Source organism: Thermobia domestica, chromosome 6 (genome assembly GCF_964235325.1).
Source record: "Thermobia domestica chromosome 6, izTheDome1.hap1.1, whole genome shotgun sequence".
In the NCBI taxonomy this organism is placed as follows: Eukaryota; Metazoa; Arthropoda; class Insecta; order Zygentoma; family Lepismatidae; genus Thermobia; species Thermobia domestica.
The window spans coordinates 107,249,587-107,271,202 of NC_137459.1; the positions used below are offsets into that span (position 1 = coordinate 107,249,587).

General features: G+C 36.0%; 1 protein-coding gene across 5 annotated transcripts in view; it reads left to right on the top strand.

Moving 5' to 3' along the window:
- The window catches only part of Ssadh (succinic semialdehyde dehydrogenase), a 44,471-nt gene extending 25,339 nt beyond the window's left edge, over window positions 1-19,132 (top strand). For all 5 annotated transcript variants that reach the window (XM_081761934.1, XM_081761932.1, XM_081761931.1 and 2 more), the window contains exons 7-9: window positions 7,510-7,668; window positions 11,859-12,031; window positions 13,147-19,132. In XM_081761934.1, the coding sequence (XP_081618060.1) occupies window positions 7,510-7,668; window positions 11,859-12,031; window positions 13,147-13,417 (603 nt within the window). In that variant the 3' untranslated portion in view covers window positions 13,418-19,132. The remainder of the gene's footprint in view (window positions 1-7,509; window positions 7,669-11,858; window positions 12,032-13,146) is intronic.
- Window positions 19,133-21,616: the final 2,484 nt, after the last annotated feature.

The window sequence follows — 21,616 nt, forward strand, 5'->3', positions numbered from 1 at the left end:
TAAGTCCAAGTTCAGCCTCAATCGGCATGGGAGCTGAAAAGGGGGGCGAAAAATAAAATGTCCAAAGTAACTGAAATGTGTCGAATCCGTAATCTTCGAGTCGCTTAGCTAATTGATAACATTCCAGATGACATTTAAGCAACAGTTTAGTCAAGAACGTCCATGTCAACAGGAACGAAAATTGATAAGGCATTGATCATCGTTCTTTATTCTACTCCATTATTTATTTTCTGACAGGAGCAGCATGAAAGGATTTGCTTGTCGTTTATTTTCAAATATTGTGCATAAACATTATTCTTCCCGTGCGAAGCTGGATACTTTTGCTGGATATATAGAATTAGTATATATATACAAGGTGTACAACTTTGCTTCCGCCGTTTTTTCCCCAAAATATGACGCTTTAGTGAATCAAATTGCTTACCCAGGCATTATTCAAAGTATTGTCCGTCGCTGGCCACTACTTTCTCCCATCTTTCGGACAGCGTACGAATCCGCGTCGAAAAAATGTTTCACCTTTGGAGGTGATCCACGAATCGATCCACTTTTCGACTTCTTCATAAGATCGGAAGTGTTGGTCAGCCAGGTCATGCGCCATTGATGGAAACAGGTGATAATCAGAGGGAGCGATGACAGGAGAGTACGCCAGGTGGGGTAGGACTTCCCATCTTAACGTTTCCAAGTACGTTTTGACCACTTTTGCAGCGTGTGGTCGAGCGTTGTCGTGCTGCACAATCACTTTGTCGTGCCTCTCGCTGTATTGCGGCCGTTTGTCCTTTAATGCTCGGCTCAAACGCATTAATTGCGTTCGATAACGATCACCTGTGATTATTTCGCTTGGTTTTAACAGCTCATAGTACACGACGCCGAGCTGGTCCCACCAAATGCAGAACATGATTTTAGAGCCATGAATATTCGGTTTGGCCGTCGACGTAGAAGCATGGCCGGGATATCCCCATGATTATTTTTGCGTTTAGGGTATCGTAATAAACTCATTTTTCGTCGTCGGTCACAATGCGATGCAGAAATCCTTCCGTTTTTGCTTCTGAAGCAACTCTTCACAAACACACAAACGCCGTTCAACGTCTCTTGGTTTCAACTCATCCGGGAACCAAGTTCCTTCTTTCTGGATCATACCCATGGCTTTGAGCCGTTTTGAAATGACTTGCTGTGTCACTCCCAAGATCGTGCCAATTCTTAAGTTGACGCGAGTCTTCACTCAGCAATGGCTCCAATTCTGCATCTTCGAAAACTTTCTGTCTTCCACCACTATGCCGGTCTTCGACGTTAAAGTCACCGTTCGATGAGACTCAGCATTCGATGAGACTCAGCCGCAGTTTTCTTCATATTAAAACAAAAAATAACACCTCCAAATGGCGAGAATTTGGCTCGTAACCTGACATTTTCAATCGAGAACAGCTTTACGATTCACACACAAATCCACTAATACTTGAATGGGGTTATATTGACAGAGGTCCAACCTAACTGCCTGACGTCTGCGATCTCTTTATTTCGACCGGTACTTACCGTTGTAACCACCTATCGGAAAACGGCGGAAGCAAAGTTGTACACCTTGTATATATATATATATATATATATATATATATATATAGAGAGAGAGAGAGAGAGAGAGAGAGAGAACAAAGTTGCGGAAAGCGACTTCGTACTCAACCAGTATATCCTGATAGGTAATTATGTTATCATGTCCGAGACAGAAATGAATAGGTTTCAGAGGTAGTAGTGCGAGAGGATAGGAAGAATGTAGGCCTGCCTTCCAACAATTGATTGTATTGTGCGTTCACATGGGTGCCACGGTGGCTGTAATTGCATTGGCGGTCGCCGTCCTGTCAGGATAACCCGAACTATGCTTCTTTCCAGGTGCTTCCCATCCGTTATGAGGTACTGGAGGAAGACTTCTGCTGTGGAAATCCTATCCTTCCATTCTGTACACCACCGATGAAGCGCTTACATGTCACGACCCACACAAGTGTCAAAACTATGGAATGATCATCCGGTCTCTCGTTATTCGGCTACGCTCGAATTCTCTTTAATTGTGTAATAGGGGTTCGCTGGCGGTATTCTGGCATTGGAGACTGTGATCCACATAAAATTATACGGGCCGTATTGTTCAGCGACCTTGGAATTATTTGTAAGATTTTCTGTACACACAGAGCAATGAGCACTTGCTCTAGTAATACATTCTGTGCTGCAAATTTCATTTAAGTTTGACAATTTATGAATGTGTTCGAAAATTCGTTTCAGGCAGTGTATATATACTGGATAAGCTTTTCTGCTAACGTTTCATCAGATAGGAAGAAGAAATAGGAATAAATAGAAAAGATAAAGTAAAAAGAAGGAAAAAGTACGCTTCACAGCTAGTTGTGTAGTCTAATTTTCTGTTTTTTCGTATTTGATAAAGAGCTAGCAAAAGGGCGTATAATATTCCTTTCTTGTGCGATAGTGTTTTCATTATTTTCTAGTAAGGAATTACTTATGTATATATATTATCCGAGCACGCTTTTATGCTTGGAGCAGTAACAGGTGGAAGAACAGATAGAGTAAAGATGGGAAAGGAGCAAGGAAGAAAAATGAGTAGAGAAGTGTTGGTAATATATAAATAAGTAGTAATGGAGCCAGGAGTGTTGTTATATCTTCAAAATTATCAACTTCGCCATTGATCCTGTTTGCCTGTAAATATTGCCTCTATCAACGCCAGGTTTTCTGTCTGCTCCTTGTTCCCTCCGTGTGTTTTACTGGAATGTTGCAGTCATTGAATGCGTCCACGTATTAATATGGAATCTGAATCATCTATTGGATGGTATTAAATAATGGTTAGCCAATGCACCTCAATACTTCAAGAAAATACCATTCTGTGTTATAGGCTTCCCGTCGTATGATTTTATTTGTTGTACTTGGTACAGTCCAAAAGTTAATAGACGGAGCTGATATATGTCTTGCTAAGAAGATCCGAGTTCCCCATTTTGAGACGTTTGTTCGTCGGAAATTATTGCTTCAGTTGTTAAGATATTTTAAGTGTTGACGAGTTCTAGGAGGTTATTCGTTTCGCTAGTTTTTGCGTTTGCGTAACAGTCTCATCGTTACCTTCAATATCAAATTCAGTTCAGACTAAGAAGCGGTTGAGCAAACCAGTAGCTATACGAAGATCATTCTACAAGTAAATACTTTGTTCTGTTTTGGATATCCTTAACGAAAGTAACCGAATCTGCTGTTTATTCTTTCTTGTACGTCTTTAGGAACAAAAGTATACTTGGTCACAAGGCGCAAGCTATTTCTTCTTAAATCCCTTAAGCTCTTGTTTTCCATTGGAATAAGTCAGGCGTAACAGTAAACCCGATTTACGTGAAGTTCACTGATTCACAAAAATCTCGAATAGAAAATCCTTCTTCCTCAAGAAGAGGTTGTATTTGATTCTTGGAAGCAACAAGACTGTTAAAAGGGTACGTTTTTCAGAGCATTACCCAATGTTTCAAAAACTTTAATGCAAACACTAGCAGCGTAGACCACTGCATATTATGTAGGAGCCAAAAAATAGATGCAATCAAGAAAGTTCTGTGGAATAGCAAGGAATGGGAAATTTGTTGTGCCTCTAACTTTTGCAGATGCTACGATTAACTTCCACGATTTTGAAGTCATTAATTCTTTTGCGTCCTCTGAAACAGCATGGGTTCCACTTGATGGGTACTATGGCCCAAAATCGTCAATGTCTTCTACATGTAAGGTCTTAGTGTCAAAAAATACGAATTTGTTATTCACTTGCATGACTTAACTAGGGGTGTGTAGAAGGAGGGGCCACAGAATACTAAGTTCGTGGTAACATACGGATTAGTGATATATTTTTTACATGTTTCTCATTTCGTATATAGCTTCTAATCAGTTTGCCTAAGACAACACACAGATCATTTATCGGAGTTCAAAACTGGTTATTATGTGTGCGTGAAGGTATTTCCGTACATTTTCTTACAACTACGCTACTTGTTGCAATCACCTCCGGATGATTATCTTGCTGAAAATAAATGAAGACTTGGGTTTTAATTTACATTTAATACAGATTTTATTTATTCATTTTCAGAATGACTAAATTCATATTTTAATCCACATTGCATGCGATAAAATATAAGTTTCTACTTCCGCTGCACTCTTACACGTAGTAGGGCTGTGGGGTATGTGGAATTAGATGTGGAAATTCAATATCGATAATATATATAAAATAAAACTTCGTCGGTATGTCCTCCCACTTTCTTGATTTCACCATTTCATTCATTTGTCATCATCACCGTCTCCTTTAGCCTAGCCGGCATAACCGTGGGACTTAAAACTTAAAGATTTCATTTCATTTCATTGTAGTTGATATACAGAAACTTTTGATACAACAATAGAAATATCTCATAGATCTATCCATATTACTCATTTAGTAATGTTTGTTCATGAAATGTATTATCTACCAGCGGTGCAAATAAAAGGTATTTTGAGTCCGAACGCTTCCCCCTCCCCTCAATTTCACAAGCAAAATTGGTTAGTTGGAGCCTCTTTATGTAAGGTCTTGACATGAAAGTATACATCGTCTATGTACTTCGAAGCACCTATTATTCGAATTCGAAGCTATAGCAGAGGGAGAAGGTCCACTTTATCGGCTCAATATTAGGTAATTTAAATAACTTAATTAAAGTGAAAATATACATGAAAAGTATACAGTTCTTCAAAATATCTCTTTTAAGTTTCACTTAAATTCGCAGTTACATCCTGAATGATTTGTTCCTTCAGATGAATAAAAGAAAATTACATTTTGTTGATTTATATAATGCTTTGGATATATTCTTGTCTTCGAATGTGTTTACCACTTTGTAAATCGTGTAAGGTTTACGTGTATATATATATATATATATATATATATATATATATATATATGATATTCTGAAGCTACAAGCACGCTTAGAAACGAACTGTTAAGCTGCATGTCGGAATGTTTGAAATTTTGAAGTTTCTTACCAAGTTGTAAAATAAAATAAATGTATTCCTTAGCTAAAGTAATAAATTGATCTAAAGATGTGAAAATTATAGTAAATGTTGATTGCCTAGACAACTTTAAGCATAATAAAGTAAGTGCCTTGTATATCTCTAATAAAATCCAGACTACCTCCCCCTTCCGGGAAATATTCTGGCTATCCAACTGTCATACTATGTGCGAAGTTAAATGCGCCCGATCGTGAAACATCAATTTACTTTTTTTTTAAAGAAATATCAAGTTTTGTGAAAGAAAGGTTTCTTTGTTACAGTAGAAAAGAGAGAGAAAACAGAAACACGTGCTAATGTTGGTGTCGGAGTGAGCTAAATAGTATGTGTCAGTTAATTTGATGGACTAGAAAGGACATAACATGATTTTGTTTATTTATTTATGTTTTATTTCAACATCTCATTGCGTATAAAATGTTCTCAGCAACCTTTTTCAGTTCCCTGAATGATTAATGTCTATTCGTGATTAATCGATGTAGGTTATGGACAAACTTTGAGGAGTGTTTTGTTATGACATGTTGATAATTTTGACGTACGTAACTTAAAGTCGGCAAAGCTAAAGTAAGCATAAACGAAGCGTGTTCCATCAAGTTGGAAAAACTGGAAGTACAAGGGTTAATTTTAGAGTAAAATCACCGAAATTGGAGGCAAATATACATCCATATCCAACAATTAGTTCGGAAATTGATTTATGATATAATCCTATTGTGTTTAGTGGTGGACAAATCTTTACTCTCGTATTATTTTATTTTTTGGTTTCTGACATGTTTTTGTAACGAGTTTACTGAATGTCAATATCTCGTCTAACCAAACGCTTAAAAATTTTACCGTACGTAAATTGAGGCATTATTTGTTTTTATTATCGAGTTACGTTTTAGTTTTATAAAGAGTAGATTTTATTTTTTAAGTTTCTTATTCTGACACCAATCTCCTAGTATTTTCATTACTTTGCTACCTATTTTCTTTTTACTTTTTTTTCTTGTTTTATCGCTGATTATAATTGCAAGGTTATCTTCATACTAGTTCGTTATGTGTAGTACATATTTTGTTTCTGAATCCATATTTCAGTTGACACTGTTGAATTTCTAGTCTGTGCTCATTTATAGCGTTTACTTTTATTTTTTTTAATACATTACCAATTACATTCAGGAGACATATTAGTCTATAAGATTTTACATTTATTTTAGCCTTTGTCTTCTTCTTTTAGTAATATTACTAAATTTGTTTATTTATTTATTTATTTATTTATTTATTTATTTATTTTTTCGTGTGTTGGAGAAGGTTCTTTGTTTGAATACTTGTTACTGAAACAAAAAACGGTGATTTCACCTTTTACGTTTTTATGGACCTGGAACTTTTTTTTTAAACATTTTATTGTTTTAGAATATATTTTCTACTTCGTCGTTTTTAATAAAATCGTTCATACCATCTTCTAGATGATTTTTCATTTAATTTATAATTATTTAGATTATCTTCGATGTTCAGGTGTATATTGTCGTAATAGTAAACTGTCTAGTAGAACTTAAGCTGTTTTCTTCCATTTTTTGTTTCTTAATGTTCCATTATATTTTTTTGGCAGTTGTTAATGCCCTTGGTCGTTTTGTTCAATAATGTTATATGGGAGTCCCCATGGGTCTTTTGTTTATTCGTTTTCCCAGCTCTGAGTTTGTCTTTTTAAGTTCCAATCGAAAGTTTCTTAATCAATGCGGCGTTGACTGTATACTCATAACATTTCACTCAATCGATTATTTTTATCTACCATATCAACATTCCTAACTCTTACAGCTTTCACAATTCCTGTCCTTCTCTTGGAACACCAGGTATATGCCCCTATGTTACTTCGCCAATCGTGAGTTCCTTTTCTCAAAATTCTCAATGTCACATAGGGCATCTCGCAAACTGCCATCGTTCTTAAAACGTTTATTTTTAGGTCACCAATACGTCGAAGATGCTTCACATTTTACTTCGTTATGTCTATTTATGGTATGTTGTACGGCACTGTGTTATCTATACTTGTACTGTCTTTGTTAATTTTCAAAACCACTAACATTCTTTTCTTAATTCTACTATGTCGCTAATTGTCGAATGGGAATAGAAACATTCTTTCACTTTTTCTTCGCCTTATGTTGGTTAAAGTTGTGTATATATTTGACCCCGTTCCTGTTATCCTAATTCGAATGTAAGTTTAGAGATTTAATGTTATATTGCTTTAAATTCAAATTCTGTATTTTGTACTATGTCCAGAATTTTTAGGGGTCATGAATTTATTAAGCGTCATAGCTAATTACGATGTTGCAGTACAAAAGAAGCAATGCATCATGGAGTGACAGATGTTTGATATATATTGTATTGTCGTTTCTTCTTAATCGATAATTTGCATGAAATATAGTGCTCCGTAGATGTTACCTGAGTAACTAGAAATTCCATAAATTATCATTGACAAACGTGTTGTGCTCATATTTTTGTGATTTCTTGTTTCAGACATGTGTAAGTGCGAACAGAATTTTGGTTCAAGAAGGAATATTTGACGAATATGTTGAAAAGTTAAAGGAGGCGATGGAGCGCAATCTTGTCCTTGGAAATGGCCTAGAGGATAACATTACTGTGGGTCCTCTTATTAACGATGCTCAGACGTCCAAGGTAAGCAGATGGCATTTGAAAGTGTAATTTCTCTCGTAGGTAAAATGTGCTATATATTGTGTGAAATTCTTCAGCATAAACATTACCCTTTTTCCCATCTTGGAAGATTTTTTAATGCTTCTGGTTAGTGACAAAACTTTTCTCTAAAATCTGAATTAATACTTCATATTATATATTATAAATAGACGAAATCCCAGAACATTATTAGTGTGTAACGAAAAAAAAAAATACAAAAATGAGTCATATCCTAATCGATAGCTCTCACTAAGCTGGACATAATGATATGCATCGTTAAGTACACTTGCTCTAAAAGGTGTACAAACGTTTTCAGGCCGGTCATCCTGAGTAAGGTTTCTTCTGAGTTCTCCTCATTCACACCAAGTAAATGCTGGGATGGTACCTAACGTAAAGGTCCCAGGCCGCTTCCTTTCTACGTTTCCAACTCCCCCGGGGGACCCTTATACGTGACGGGTGTAAAAGGCCATAAATCCCGAATGCCCAGATATATACATGAATGTAAAACCTTACACATTGTGTTCGAGAAAATCGAGAAAGACAATATTTTTGTAAACTTGAAACTAGACGCTATGCAAGAACTACGTCACCCATTAATGTGAAAGAGCTAAAAGTACACCGGCATCAAGCTCTTTATTATGATACTAGCCAAACGGTAGTAATAGTATGGTTAATGAAGTACCGCCCAAAATTATCATTAACTCTGAAAGTTTAATTTTCTCTAACTAAAATATTGTCTAAGAAGTAAAATGAAATGAAATGGAATATTTTAGTTTAACGTCCCACTATTATGTCCTTTAGGCTAAGGGAGACGGATGATTAAAGGCAAGTGACTGATGATGGAAGAATAGGTGGAGTGGTAATGGAGGAAACGGGAGTGCCATGAGAAAACTCACGTATATGATGTCCACAACAAATTTACTTGGCCGAGGATCGAACCAGAGATCCCACGGTAAGCGCTCTGCCACTGAACTACCGTGTTCCCTTTGTCTAAAAATGAAAGACAGATCAGTCGCACTAAACAGAACAAAATGACATGGTTGGCGGTAAATTATTATTATTTTTTTTAATATGGAGAAAAACTATTTTTATGGCGCTAAAAAGTACATGTATGTCGTTTGTTACAAATAATAATTGGTAGATTTTATTTCGCTGGAAGAAACTGATATTTATTTATATACTATATGTGTAGAAAATATGCTTTTTAACTAGTAGATTGTATCTACTGTTGTTTGTCTTCTAACAGTTACGCTTTACTACTTGTAGGCGATAACATAATAATGCTACTCGAATACCTCTATAGGTGCAAATTCATTGATATACAAAGAGTTAAAAAGAAAACCACGATACTAAATTGTCCATATGGGGCTGTGGTGGAGCGTTTATCTGTGGTGCATGGGGTCCTTGGTTCGATTCCAGATCGGGCCAAGTGAACTTTGTGGTGGACAATCATCGTGTAGGGGGTTTTCTAGGGGTTCTCCCGTTTCCTTCTAGTTCCTTCATTTCACCATTTCATTCATTTCTCATCATCACCGTCTACTTTAGTCTAGCCGGCATAACAGTGAGATGTAAAACTTAAAAAAAGATTTAAATTGTCCATCCACGAAAGAAATTGTGGTACGATCGAAGTAGAAAATATGGCTATGAGAGACCGGACTAAGTAGCTTAGGATTCTCTTTCCAGTCGTTAGTTTGTTAGGTGTTTGGTCTACCAAAATTCCTATATATATATATTTACACGCCTTTGGCATAGAAGACCTAGATTCGATTCCCGGCGGGCGCTCATGTGGTTCGGATTGCACGCCAATCCGTAGGTCCTTGTCTCATATAGCCTTGCTGCTGAAAGGGACGCTGAACTCAACATCAACTCAATTCCTGTATATATTTACCCTGTCCGTGTGTCTGGGAGACAGAAAATTTGAAGAACTACTTAATGAATCACCACCATATTTGGTCAGAATATAGGAGGTCAAACGTTGGAAATCGAGTTTGTTGATGGAAGAGATATGCAAACCAAAAGTGTTAGAAATGAAGCATTTCCGGTTTTTATGTTAATCACTATAGAGTAAAAATGATAATAGATGGCAAGAAGCGGTTTTGTGTAATCGATCAATCCTTCAAAGAGTACATACTAAATCCGAAAGTCATAGAAATCCGCTAAAATTTCCATTTTTTTCGATTCGATTTCAGTTTAGCGTCCCTTTCAGCAGCGAGGCTATATGAGACGTGGACCTACAGTTTTAACGTGGAATCCGAACCACGTGCGCTTCCGCCGGGAATCGAACCCGGTTCTCCCACGTCAAAGGCCCGTACCCTAACCGCTTAGCCACGAGCTAAAATTTCCAGTTTCAATATTGATACGTAGATCAAAGGCGATAAGAGATAGCGAGAAGCAATTTTATTGGAATCGATTTAGCATTCTAACAATACGTGCCATTTCCGATCATTTTCATCGAATAAAAAAACTTAATAGATAGCGAGAACTTGTTTTCTGTAATCAATTAAGTATCTCAAGAATATATTCAGTATCCACTCTGATCTCTCTACTAAAACCGGGAGTGCTACAAATCTACTGCAACCTCCAGTTTCAATATTAGTTTAGAAAATATAACACCATACAAACCGAAATCCCTTAACATGGTGTGCGCGTGGCACTACTACTTTTTCGCCCTTTATATATCATTGAATTCGTACCTATAGAGGAATTGATGTAATAAAATCGGTTATTTCGTGAATTTATCGCATTGAACCGTCGTGGTGTTCTTTGATGTAAATAAAGGAGTGTCTAAGAACAACAGAATTGTACGATCTATGTAGTTTGAGTTGCTTAGCTTCGGTTTCAAGAGTGATTTGATGTATGGCTATTCAGGGAGCGGACCGGATAGCGCAATGGTTAGCGCATCCACTTAGTAGGCCAAGAGAACCGAGCTTGATTTTCTGTTCAGTTGTGGATTCTTCTACTTTTTGTATTAACTCATTTTGAATTGATTGATTGGAGTTGAACATCCATTTTCAGCAACAGGGCTGTATGAAAAAGGATGTACAGCTTAAAATGGGATATGAAACAATACTTTGGTTTTTATCCGAGACAAACACTTCCACACGGAATGGAACCTTGCACCACGCACACGAAACTCTACGAAGCTATTTGGTCACAAAGAAACACAATCATTAACGAATGTTATTAGACGAAAGGTGTATAACATTTGCAGTGAATAAATAGTAAATAGTGTAAATTCTATTCATGGTGCAAATTTACATTGCTCTTTCTTTCTTTATTTTTTATTTTTATTTTTTTAACGATAAAACCCATCTGCATTCTGCCATAAATAATAAAAAATTATTTTCAAATACGCATATCCATATACTGGATCTCTTAAAAACTGTTTCTACGTCATGTTTTATTATATTTTTGTACCTTTTTATTGCATTATATTAACTTATGGTATGGTAAACTAGACAAGAATTAGGGAAGTATGAAAAGATAAATACTCGAAGTAAAAACAAAAATGTTTTTATTGACCTGTAGAGTGTGAACTGAGTCACTGAGCACTTTCTAGTCTAAGGCATAACGCTGTCAATCGCGAGTTAGAATCCCACTCAGGGTATGAATGTTTTACATTGCCTTTTTATCATTCATTTTTCATCGTCTCCTTTAGCCTAATGGGTGGAAAGAGGTAGAACTCAAAACTACAATGCAGTACTGTCAGTGCTTGGCTTTTTCAGAAAAAAAAAAAAAAAAAAAAAAAAAAAAAGATGAACATCCTAAAATAAGTTGAAGGTGTGTAAAGTGAGCAATATTCAATTATTCAAGTAAACATTAGTATACATGTATAATCGACTTCAGATGTATAGTATAATCACGTTCAAAAATTGTGCAAATCTCTTTTGACAGTGCTGTGCCCTAATACATAAAAAGACGCGTGATATAAGGTTAGAGTAAATGTTTTAGCCACACATAGAAAAATTAACGTTAAATTTTATAACCCTCCGTAAGAATATAAATAGAAGTCTAAAATTGAAGTTTAAATTTTAATTACTTTGAATGTAACTATTTTTGTTTTTACCCCCTTTTTCGACAGAATTTGTACTCTTTAGAAATTTATAAGTAATTATGAAAATTAAAGGTTTCGTTCTCGTATCAAAAGATAAAACATTTTTGTGTTTTCTCTTGAGGTATTAGGCATAGTGAATGATGCGTTGGAGAAGGGAGCTACTGTTCATTTGGGAGGAAAGCCAGCAACATCAGTAGGAGAAAGATTTTTTGAACCCACATTGTTAACTAATGTGGACAGCAGCATGAGGTGTTATAATGAGGAAGTGTTTGGGCCTATAGCAACTGTTATTAAGTAAGTGCTTCTTCCTTATCTTAAATGTAAGAACTCTAATAAATTATACTAGATTTTTTTTAATCAAACGCAGCGTACTTCAGTGTGTACCTAAAATAGAAGTAAAGAAAATGACATGGTATTTCACGTGTACATCCACATTTCATTTGGGTAGCGTCTAAGATTGCAGACTAACGCCAAGCTGAATAAGGTACCCGTAAGAGAACTTTGACATCAAGCCAGTCTGAAGACGTTTCCATGTGCGCAGTTATTTGGAGGTAATTCATATTATACACGTTTTCTGCATAATATACTCCAGCAACGACTGCAATGTGATACACTAAATCTACGTACAACATAGCTGTTATATGTAGAAAAATGCTTCCTGTGTATCCGGGTTGTTACCTCGCCTGGTGCTGAGCTCGATTCGGAGTAGGGCTTATAAAATTCTTGTTCCTAATCCAGCATTGCAATGTAGTTCAGAACCAACTTTCTTGAATCAAAAGGAAGTGCATTCCGTCTAGAAACCAGGAAGTATTGGCTTGGGACTTGATATGCTGACGGTGTATGACGCATGGGTGCTGTTTCTGTCTTGTGTGCCATGTTCCTTTGTGCGTTTGCCATAGCACCGGGACGTTTATAGTACACATGTAAGAAATATAGAAACCACTAAGAAATTCTTTGCTTTTAGTTTATTTTTAAAATGCTTCGCTGGGAAGCAGACTGTTTCATATACAGTAGTACTGCGTGAAAACTAAATAATTTAAAACGTTTCAACTTTGTGCATTTAAAGCAGAAAAATCTTCAGTCAAAATAATCATAGGCAGGTGAATTGCTTCACAGAAAACTTCCGTATCGGTGGTTACTGGAAAATCATTTGTCCAATCATCGAGACTAGGGCTCTATTCTCAGTAAGCAGTTATCAATTGATTTTTGCATTCGTCTATACTCAGTGGTATTGTTAAACACGAAATAATTTGAAGTATAGACATTGTGAAAATAACGTTATAGCTATAAACTTACCATTGCCAAAAGGATATAATTGATTATTAAATAAATAATTAATTGATTGATTAAGCGGTAGTACTAGTAATTGATTAAGAAAGTACTAATAACGAGGTTTTACGTCCTTGCAGATTCAGTACAGAAGAAGAGGCTTTGAAGATTGCCAATAGCACTAAAAGCGGCTTAGCAGGGTATTTCTACAGCAATGATATATCCCAGATTTGGAGAGTAGCGAAGAAGTTAGAAGTGGGAATGGTAGGCATCAATGAAGGATTGATTTCAACGGCTGAGGGAGCTTTCGGCGGAATCAAAGAATCTGGGATTGGTCGCGAGGGTTCCCATTTGGGCCTCGAAGAGTATATGTATGTAAAATATCTTTGCTTCGGCAATATTGAAATGTAGTGACATATATTCAACAGGCTGCTAAAATTATATGCAAAGATTGTTGTATGAGAAAAGCTTGCGAACAATTTATTTGCTAATTGTCATTAAAGATAGTTATGTGCCATGTTGTTTTATTTTATAGTTATTTCGTATTATTTTACTTGAAAAGAGACTGCGTTTGTAACAGATGCACGTTACACTGCAACATTTTTGTGAAATAGTACAAGAACATATAATAATTGAAAAGGATAATCAAAGAGGTAATTCCTAAGATTGCAGTCATGTGGTAAAGCAGGGAATTGATTATGCTGTATAAGGGAAATGGAAGCATGTAACCAATGTTTCTAACATTTAATTTGTGCTATTAAATGATTATATGCGTTAAAATTTCATTGAAGATTATATCGCTGTTAGGAGGCAGTATTAGTGTGATAATGGAACAAGTACTGAGAATTCAGTTAATTCGATAAAATTGTGTTGTTCCATATAGTATTTGAAATAGCGTTTTACCTTTGCTTCGATTAACTAAAAATATGTCCATGTGGTACCCTATAAAATCTGGTAAACTATGCTGAGTCTACTGCGTTTGCCTATACTAGTGTGTGGCTTGGAAATGGTGAGTGTGATTTAAATAAATGTAATTTATATCACAATTAAGTAATTTTGCCTTATTTTCATGTGAAGAAAAAAATCCAAGTTAATTTGAGGTTCAGATGACATCTTAGCTCAGAGAAACTGTATTAGCTGAATACCCACCTATAAAACATTTATTTCAGGTTTGCTCAAATTACAAATCACGCTCAGCTACAAATTTTAAGATACTCTCTTGTTACACATAATAAAGCATACTTACGAACTCCCTCGTGGTTATATGGTTAGCGTACGCACCTTCGACGCGAGAGACCTGGGTTTGATTCCCGGTGGAAACTTATGTGGTTCGGATCTAACGTTAACCCTACAATGCATAGTGGGACACATATGGGTCATAGTGGTAAATAATATGTGCTTTCCTACAAAACTGTATATAGTTGCTAATGCATGTTGAACCCGATTGGGAACGTTCGAAGGTACTTTTAATTCCACATTTTCCGCATAGATGGCACTATTAAGCGTACCGCTATTTCCGTTACTAATTTTTTCTCTTGCAAAACTATTTTTCACAAAAAAAAACATGCATTGTAGGTTTAAGCTATAGGTCTACGTCTATATAACCTTAATGCAGAACAGAACGCTGAACTTCAAAACAAAACTTTTTTTTTCTTCTAGATTTTCATCTCGTGAACACGAATATTCACTTTATTTCACGAAATAAGCTTTTCTTTCAACAAAACAGCGTATTGTAATATTCCCGTATAGTAATTCCAGTATACGGTAACATTATTAACAACCACATGTCTGTGTTCAGTCTGGTTCTTCTTTCCTATCATTTGTGTTGGGTTTGAGAAATTCCAAATAAAATCAGCTAGCATATATATGTTTGGGCTTTGCTGCCGATCTATGCTCACCGCTTAAGAATGGCAGTTAGGAGGGAAGATGCACAGAAGAAAGATAGAAGATGTGTACAGTACTATTATGCTACAATCACTTTCTAAAATACCCCAACTTCCTTCACTTGAAGAGGTTTCATTAGCACGGTGTTACATGTATCTTTAGTGGAAATGATAGATATTTCGCACCAGGTGTGTGGGATGGCGAGCCTTTCTGCTTATAATGGAAATCTCTGCCGTATTGTTGAGCTACCTCGTGGCTATATGGATACTGTACACGTCTTTGCCGCAAAAGTCCCAGGTTCAATTTCCTGTGGGAGCTTAAGTGGTTCGGATCCCACGTTAAGCTGTATGTCCACGTCTCATATAGCTTCACTGCCGAACGAGACGTTACACCCCAACTTAACCAACCAACTAACGTGGCATATTGTTTCTGTTGTGAACCAAAATAGCCTTCAATAAAATTGTTTGGACGAATAATTGATAATCGCCATTACTGAGGATAGCCAACATATTTATAGTTTCGATTAATTATACGACTTAATCGCAATCGCTAAATGCACTTCCTGATTTAAAAGACGGTTCGTGTCCCATGTAACAGACTTTACACCACCTGCCAGCTAATTTCATTGTTACTACCACAAATACAACAATTTCATCTTCTTATTGGTTCCCTAACGAGGCCATTCAGCTCCAGCTTTGTAATCATGTGTGAATCTACTTTGCTAACCAGGGTCGATATCTGAATTCCGCATTTCATTGTTCTCAGGTTCATTCTTCAGGGAAGGGGGCACTCCAGGTTCACGTATATTCAAGTCCTCACTATATGCAAATTGATGTACAGCTCAAAGGGATTTTCTTCTTTGTATTTCCACATCTACTAAAAGTTAGAATACAAACATTTCATGTGGTCCGAACTTTCCACACCATTGGAATTCCGAAACTTACGCAATACCTTTTACGGTTTGTCCAGCATTGTATAACACACATGGGAATCAATCTCTTATCTTGATCTTCCACTGTGCACCCGAATTCCAAAATTATTTTCATTACTTAAAAGCAGATTCTCAGGAATTAGAAGTTATTTTTTTCAGATATGCAACTGAAGTTGTTTTTGTAGTTACACAATGCATTGTGAAACATATTATATAGCACAATGAATCATTTCACACAAACAGTATCAAGTAAAACGGTAGTGACAGTGCACATCTAATTAAATTGGCAATGCTTAAATGTCTGGCACAGCCAAGGATAACTCAATGTATTTGAATATGATTTTGATAAACCCTTATCAGTGTTGGTACAAATACTGAAGCCGAGGTTAGCCGTTCTAGTATTACCTCTGTCTATAAGTCGTAATAAGAACCTCATCCTTAATTAAAAAAAAAAAAAAAAAAAAAAAAAGTACGTGTTTAGTAACCCACAATTAGCAAGAATTGTCTGCTTTTACATCTGTAACAAAATATGTGCAGAATAGTGTTATTTGTGTGGAATATGCTGAAAGCTTCAATATGATTTTTTTCATATGTATTGTTTCTGAATAATGAAATTAACAAGCTTTCATTGTCGTCACGATTGTCTTATTCCATGTGAAAGAAAAATTGTGAAAACTTGATGTTATGTTGTATTTGAAATCTTAGATCAGAACAACTGTGTTGACTGAATTACCTACTCGTACGGATATATACATTTTATCTTTGTTTAAATTGCAAAATGTTTTGTATACTTATCCTGATTCATGTTTGATTTTTTTTTAATATTATTTCTGAAAGAAACTGGCAATTTCATTTTTCGTGGGAACGAAAGGGCGGATTTAATTTTACCTTATTTCCATATGAAAGAAAGAAAGAAAAAAAAAAATCGTGTAAAGTTGATTTGAGTTAGTACTTGGCATTTCAGATAAGAGTAACAGCGTTTACTAAACTACTGACTCGTGGGAAACGTATTTTTTACGCTTGTTCAAGTTACAAATTTTATGTGTAATTACAGTCATGCTTAAAAAAAAATGTCCAAGTTTTCCATATTTCGTGTATGTTGAAACTGAGGACGTTTGTTCGTAGAGAGAGAAAAAAAAAATGCATTCGTGTTAATACAAAATGCAATACTACGAATTACTTCGGAATGGTATGGTTCAAAAATAAAAGATTTATTTTCCTTTGCTATCTACGTTATTCATTGTATGTTTCTTCTAATATTCTTAATCAACCAATTGGCAGTCGGCTTCATTTCGTTATGAAAAAAGGGTTTCACCTCTCCCTTTTGCCTTCTTAAAGGAAAAGAGAACACATTGTTATCTAGTAGAAAGAATACGAGAAAAATTTTCGTCATACAGCTTGTTAGTGAGTGAAAACGTCCTTATATTTATCGAACAGGAATCTCAAACTAATAAATACTGGAACGGTCTTTCTCAAGAGCTCCATCGTGGCTAAGTGGTTAGCGTTTCCACCCCTGAAAGAAAGACCTGGATTCTGTGGTACAACCCTATATTAAGCTATAGGTCCAAACTGAGTTTTACGTGGATCTGATTTAAATCAAAGAGTAGAACACAGATCTCTCATGTATTGTTCCATCACATAGTTAATGAGAGCATTTTCTGTTGTTCACGATCATTGCAGTAATTGTTCCCAAAGGATGTGAGCACTAATTAGCGGAATTCAGTGATTACTAATAAATCACAAGTACCAAGGAGAAGAATTTCTCTCTCCATTCAGCAGCAGCTTGGTGTTCTTGCCTTTGAGTGGCAAAGTATGGTTCTACTCTCGATGGGGATAATGTTTGGATTCCATCTTAACGGTGTAGGTTCAAGCTTCAGTGCTGAATATCTATAACCAAACTAATGTATATAAATATATATACTGGCCAACATAGCCTGGGTTGAAAGAATGATCCAATCTTCCTAATATTGTTTGTGATGTATCAAGTGTCAAAGTAAGGATATAATAAAAATACTTTTTCTGAGAGCTATATTGTGCTATCAAATCCTTAAGTTTCTTGTTCAGAAAATACGAAGAATATTAAATATTCCAGCCCTTTGTTCGTTGTAATATTAGGTGGAAATATTATCTTTGATAGCAGGAGACGCGAATGTTACTAATGAATTACAAATACCAAGGAAATTTCTAGTCAGAACGATATTCAGTAATTGTGCAGTCGTATGCTGTGTAACGTGCACAACTATCCTAGATATGTTCTTTCATTGGTAACTTCGGAACGAATAGGCAAATTTCAATATAGGTTTTGGTAACCAACTAAGTATTATTCTCAACATACAACTTTAGGAGGTAGAGAAATATAAGTAGTGGTGATAAAAGAAATATGATTTTTCATGCAAACTGCGTTGAAAGTAAAACAAGGGCCGCTGTGTATGCTAAATAAATGCATTACATTAAAATTGTCATTGTATTTTGATGTTTACTTATGGTAGTTTGGTCAGTATTACAATTCGAGTTGCTGATTAAAAGTAGTAAATTTTGTAGGTAAATTCCTGATTGTGCTTTTAAATGTTTCAAGGCTGTCAAATGTCAGGGAACGATTATTAAATCCCTTTATTATTATTATTATTATTATTTATTGCAATCAAGTAACTTCTCTTAATATATTACTGCTTTTGTTATTGTAATTACTAATTTATATTCAAAAAGTACGTTGACAAGTGAACGTGTAGTTACTCAGTAGCTTCTTGGCAACATAATACTTGTAGCAGAACCAGTTAAGTTACATAACAACAACAAAATAGAATTACGTTCTCTGTACATCAAAGAAAACTGCTGTGAAATGAGTCCTTTCGTTCTGAAGTTACTTCATGTATGGACTGTGTATACACTGTATATAAAAAAATAATAGAAGAGCTTTATATTTGTATTGCATTCTTGTTGGGTAATATCGTATGTGTATATTAAATATGCTATGCGTTTTTAATGTGTAATATCATATATGTAAGTGTAAATTTGTTATGCATTTTTCTTGTGTATTATTGTGTATTGATGTAATTTTGCATACATCATCATGGAATAATTTGTCTTCCACTAAGTCTTCCATTCCAAACTGCTCAACATGACGTTGAAGCTTGTAGTTCATTGTTGATAAAGTTGCTCTTATGGTTTTTGTAAAGAGAAAACCGTATGTCTTAGGCTATTGTAAGATCTTGTTATATTTTTGTACATTCCTGTCGTTTTAGTCAATGGAAGAACACACAGATATCTCACTATTGTAATATAACTGTTATGAAATAAATTTGAGCACATCAGCTTGCTTAAAAGTAATTTTTAAAAAAAATTATGAAGTGTAAACTGTACTAATAATATTTGCACCTTATTACACTACAGCACTTTTATGCATGCACGTACATATACAGTAACACTATAGTTTGTTATTTTCCCTTTGATGCGGAGGCCTGTGTTCGATGTTCGGTGTAAGTACATATGGTTCAGGTTTCATGTTAAACTGGAGACCACGCATTATGTATTCGTAGTCCTGAAAGGGTACGTTAAATTCATACGAGGCACATATCAAAAAAGGGTCGAATTTTTAATGTGGAACTGGCAGCAGTGAAGAAGCAGCACGTGCGCGGAAGAATGCTTCTATTCTGTGCTTGCAACTGAGGTATAATTATTAGCGTGGAATTGCATACGTGCGAGTAGCAGTAAGTTGAAATGCCTTCCGTTATAGTAATTCCACAGAGTAATCGGATTTCTCAATGAAAAAGGACAGAATGCAGCTGACATCCCACCAGATGTGTGTTGTCAAATACTGTCTAATGTGCGACGTGCTATCCAAAACCGACGAAGAGGAATGTCTAGAGGAATTCTTCTGATTCATCACAAAGTTCGTCCACACAGAGCTTCCCGTACTCTTGAGAAAATTCCGATGAGAAATTTTTAATCACTCACCCCTCACAATCCCGACCTTGCCCCTGTAAACCAATCTCAAGTTCGTGGTCCATGTTCGGGCAGCTATTTATTTATAACCGCCTGTAGTTCTGTTCGCTGTCCTTGGCTCGTGGTATTACCAATAAGTATACTCCTGATACTTTAACTTACCTGGACAGGATGATGAAGACCTCTCCAAGAAAGGTTACAAACTGTTTCCAAAAAGCTCGTCGGTCTCAATAATGAGATGAGCATTAGGCGCCGAGAGGTTCGGGTGTCTCGTCTCGAAAACCTCACGGACGATCAGACGGTCATCCAGACCATAACGCGCACAAACACCACTCATACATACAACGAAAACACACTGGGTTAAATGACACTATACTTATTTATTAGAACACTATTTTGAAAAAAAAAAATAACGAAGAGAAATGAACACAACACTGGACACTAATAAATTTTGCCGCTGAAATTACGTTTTGCCCTTTTCGGGAAATAGAGCCCTTTCTATATATATGATTATAATTCAGGTATCACTATAAATACTTTGCTCACACCATTAACACACTTGGGGGATTCGCACTGGGGAAAAGTTGTCTGGATCGTCCCACGATGAATCCAGTTGTTACGCTGAACAGTCCTGCAGCGTAAAGGTGAATCTTCAGCAAACACACAAAAGAAGATCTCCACAATGGAATACAGATATTGGAGGGCGCGTATGTAACATTTTAAACGCACAAGGTCTGAGGACCTGGGATTTCACTGATTGGGGCTAGCCGTAAGAAATCGTCCTTCACCGGCTAAATAGCTTGTGCCCCTTAACACAACTTATGTTTGAAGTTCAACGCGAGATGCGTGGTTGCATCTTCCAGACCTGGAGTCAAACTCCTCGAGCATCCAAGCTCAAGCTACGGGTTGCAATGGTCAACGGAAAAGTGTTGGCAGTTCATTTCAAAAATCACGCAGTTAACTCACCTGTATACACATACAAACAGAATATGGAAAACAATTTCTGTTAATTTTAGTCAACTGCCCATAATGCACTAGACACGGCGATAACACTGGCGTGAGAAAGTACAGATAACGGGCTGGAATACAACGCAGTTGGTGCCACTTCGGCTACTGGGACATCTGGTCAGCCCATATTTCTCTAATCTATTATAATGTTTCCATAAGCGATTAAAGAAAGCACTTAAGTCAGTTCCCAATAACTGCAGAATAAATACTGTGCATATAATAAGTCAGGGAGAAACACTGAAATGGTTAGTCACTAACTGAAATGTTCTCAGCAAAAGCAATGTTTTAAATATATATATGAAAAAAACGATGAAAGACTTCTTTGTCCAATTGTGTGGGAAAGAAGCAATTCCCACCAAGAAAGAACTTATGTGCGTTGCAGAATAAAGTATAAATTGAAAATAATGATCACTGTCTTGACGAAATATATAGTGTGTCCACAAAAAATCCTTCTATAACCTGGTAGCGGTTATATATGGTGTCCGAAAGTGGAACGACCTGTCAAGTACACACGTGGACAGGTTGAGAACCCTTGGCCGTCTGACGAGGTATGAATAAAATTAGGTTTTTCACCTGAAAATTTAAAATAAGTTAGTTGGCAACACTGTCATGTGGTGTGAGACTTACGTGTATGAACGTTGAATGGTTTTTCACCTGAAAAAGGGCTATTTAAAATAGTTAAATAACTAGTCCACTCACTACAACATGATGAGGTTTTTGCATGAGCAATGTCCAATCCAAATGTTCCATACAGTAATAAGATCCTCTTGAACAATTGGTGCAGTTGAGTTTCCTTATCTTCCGTTTCTTCACATGTTGAAACCATACTGTCTTCCTGTCTGAGT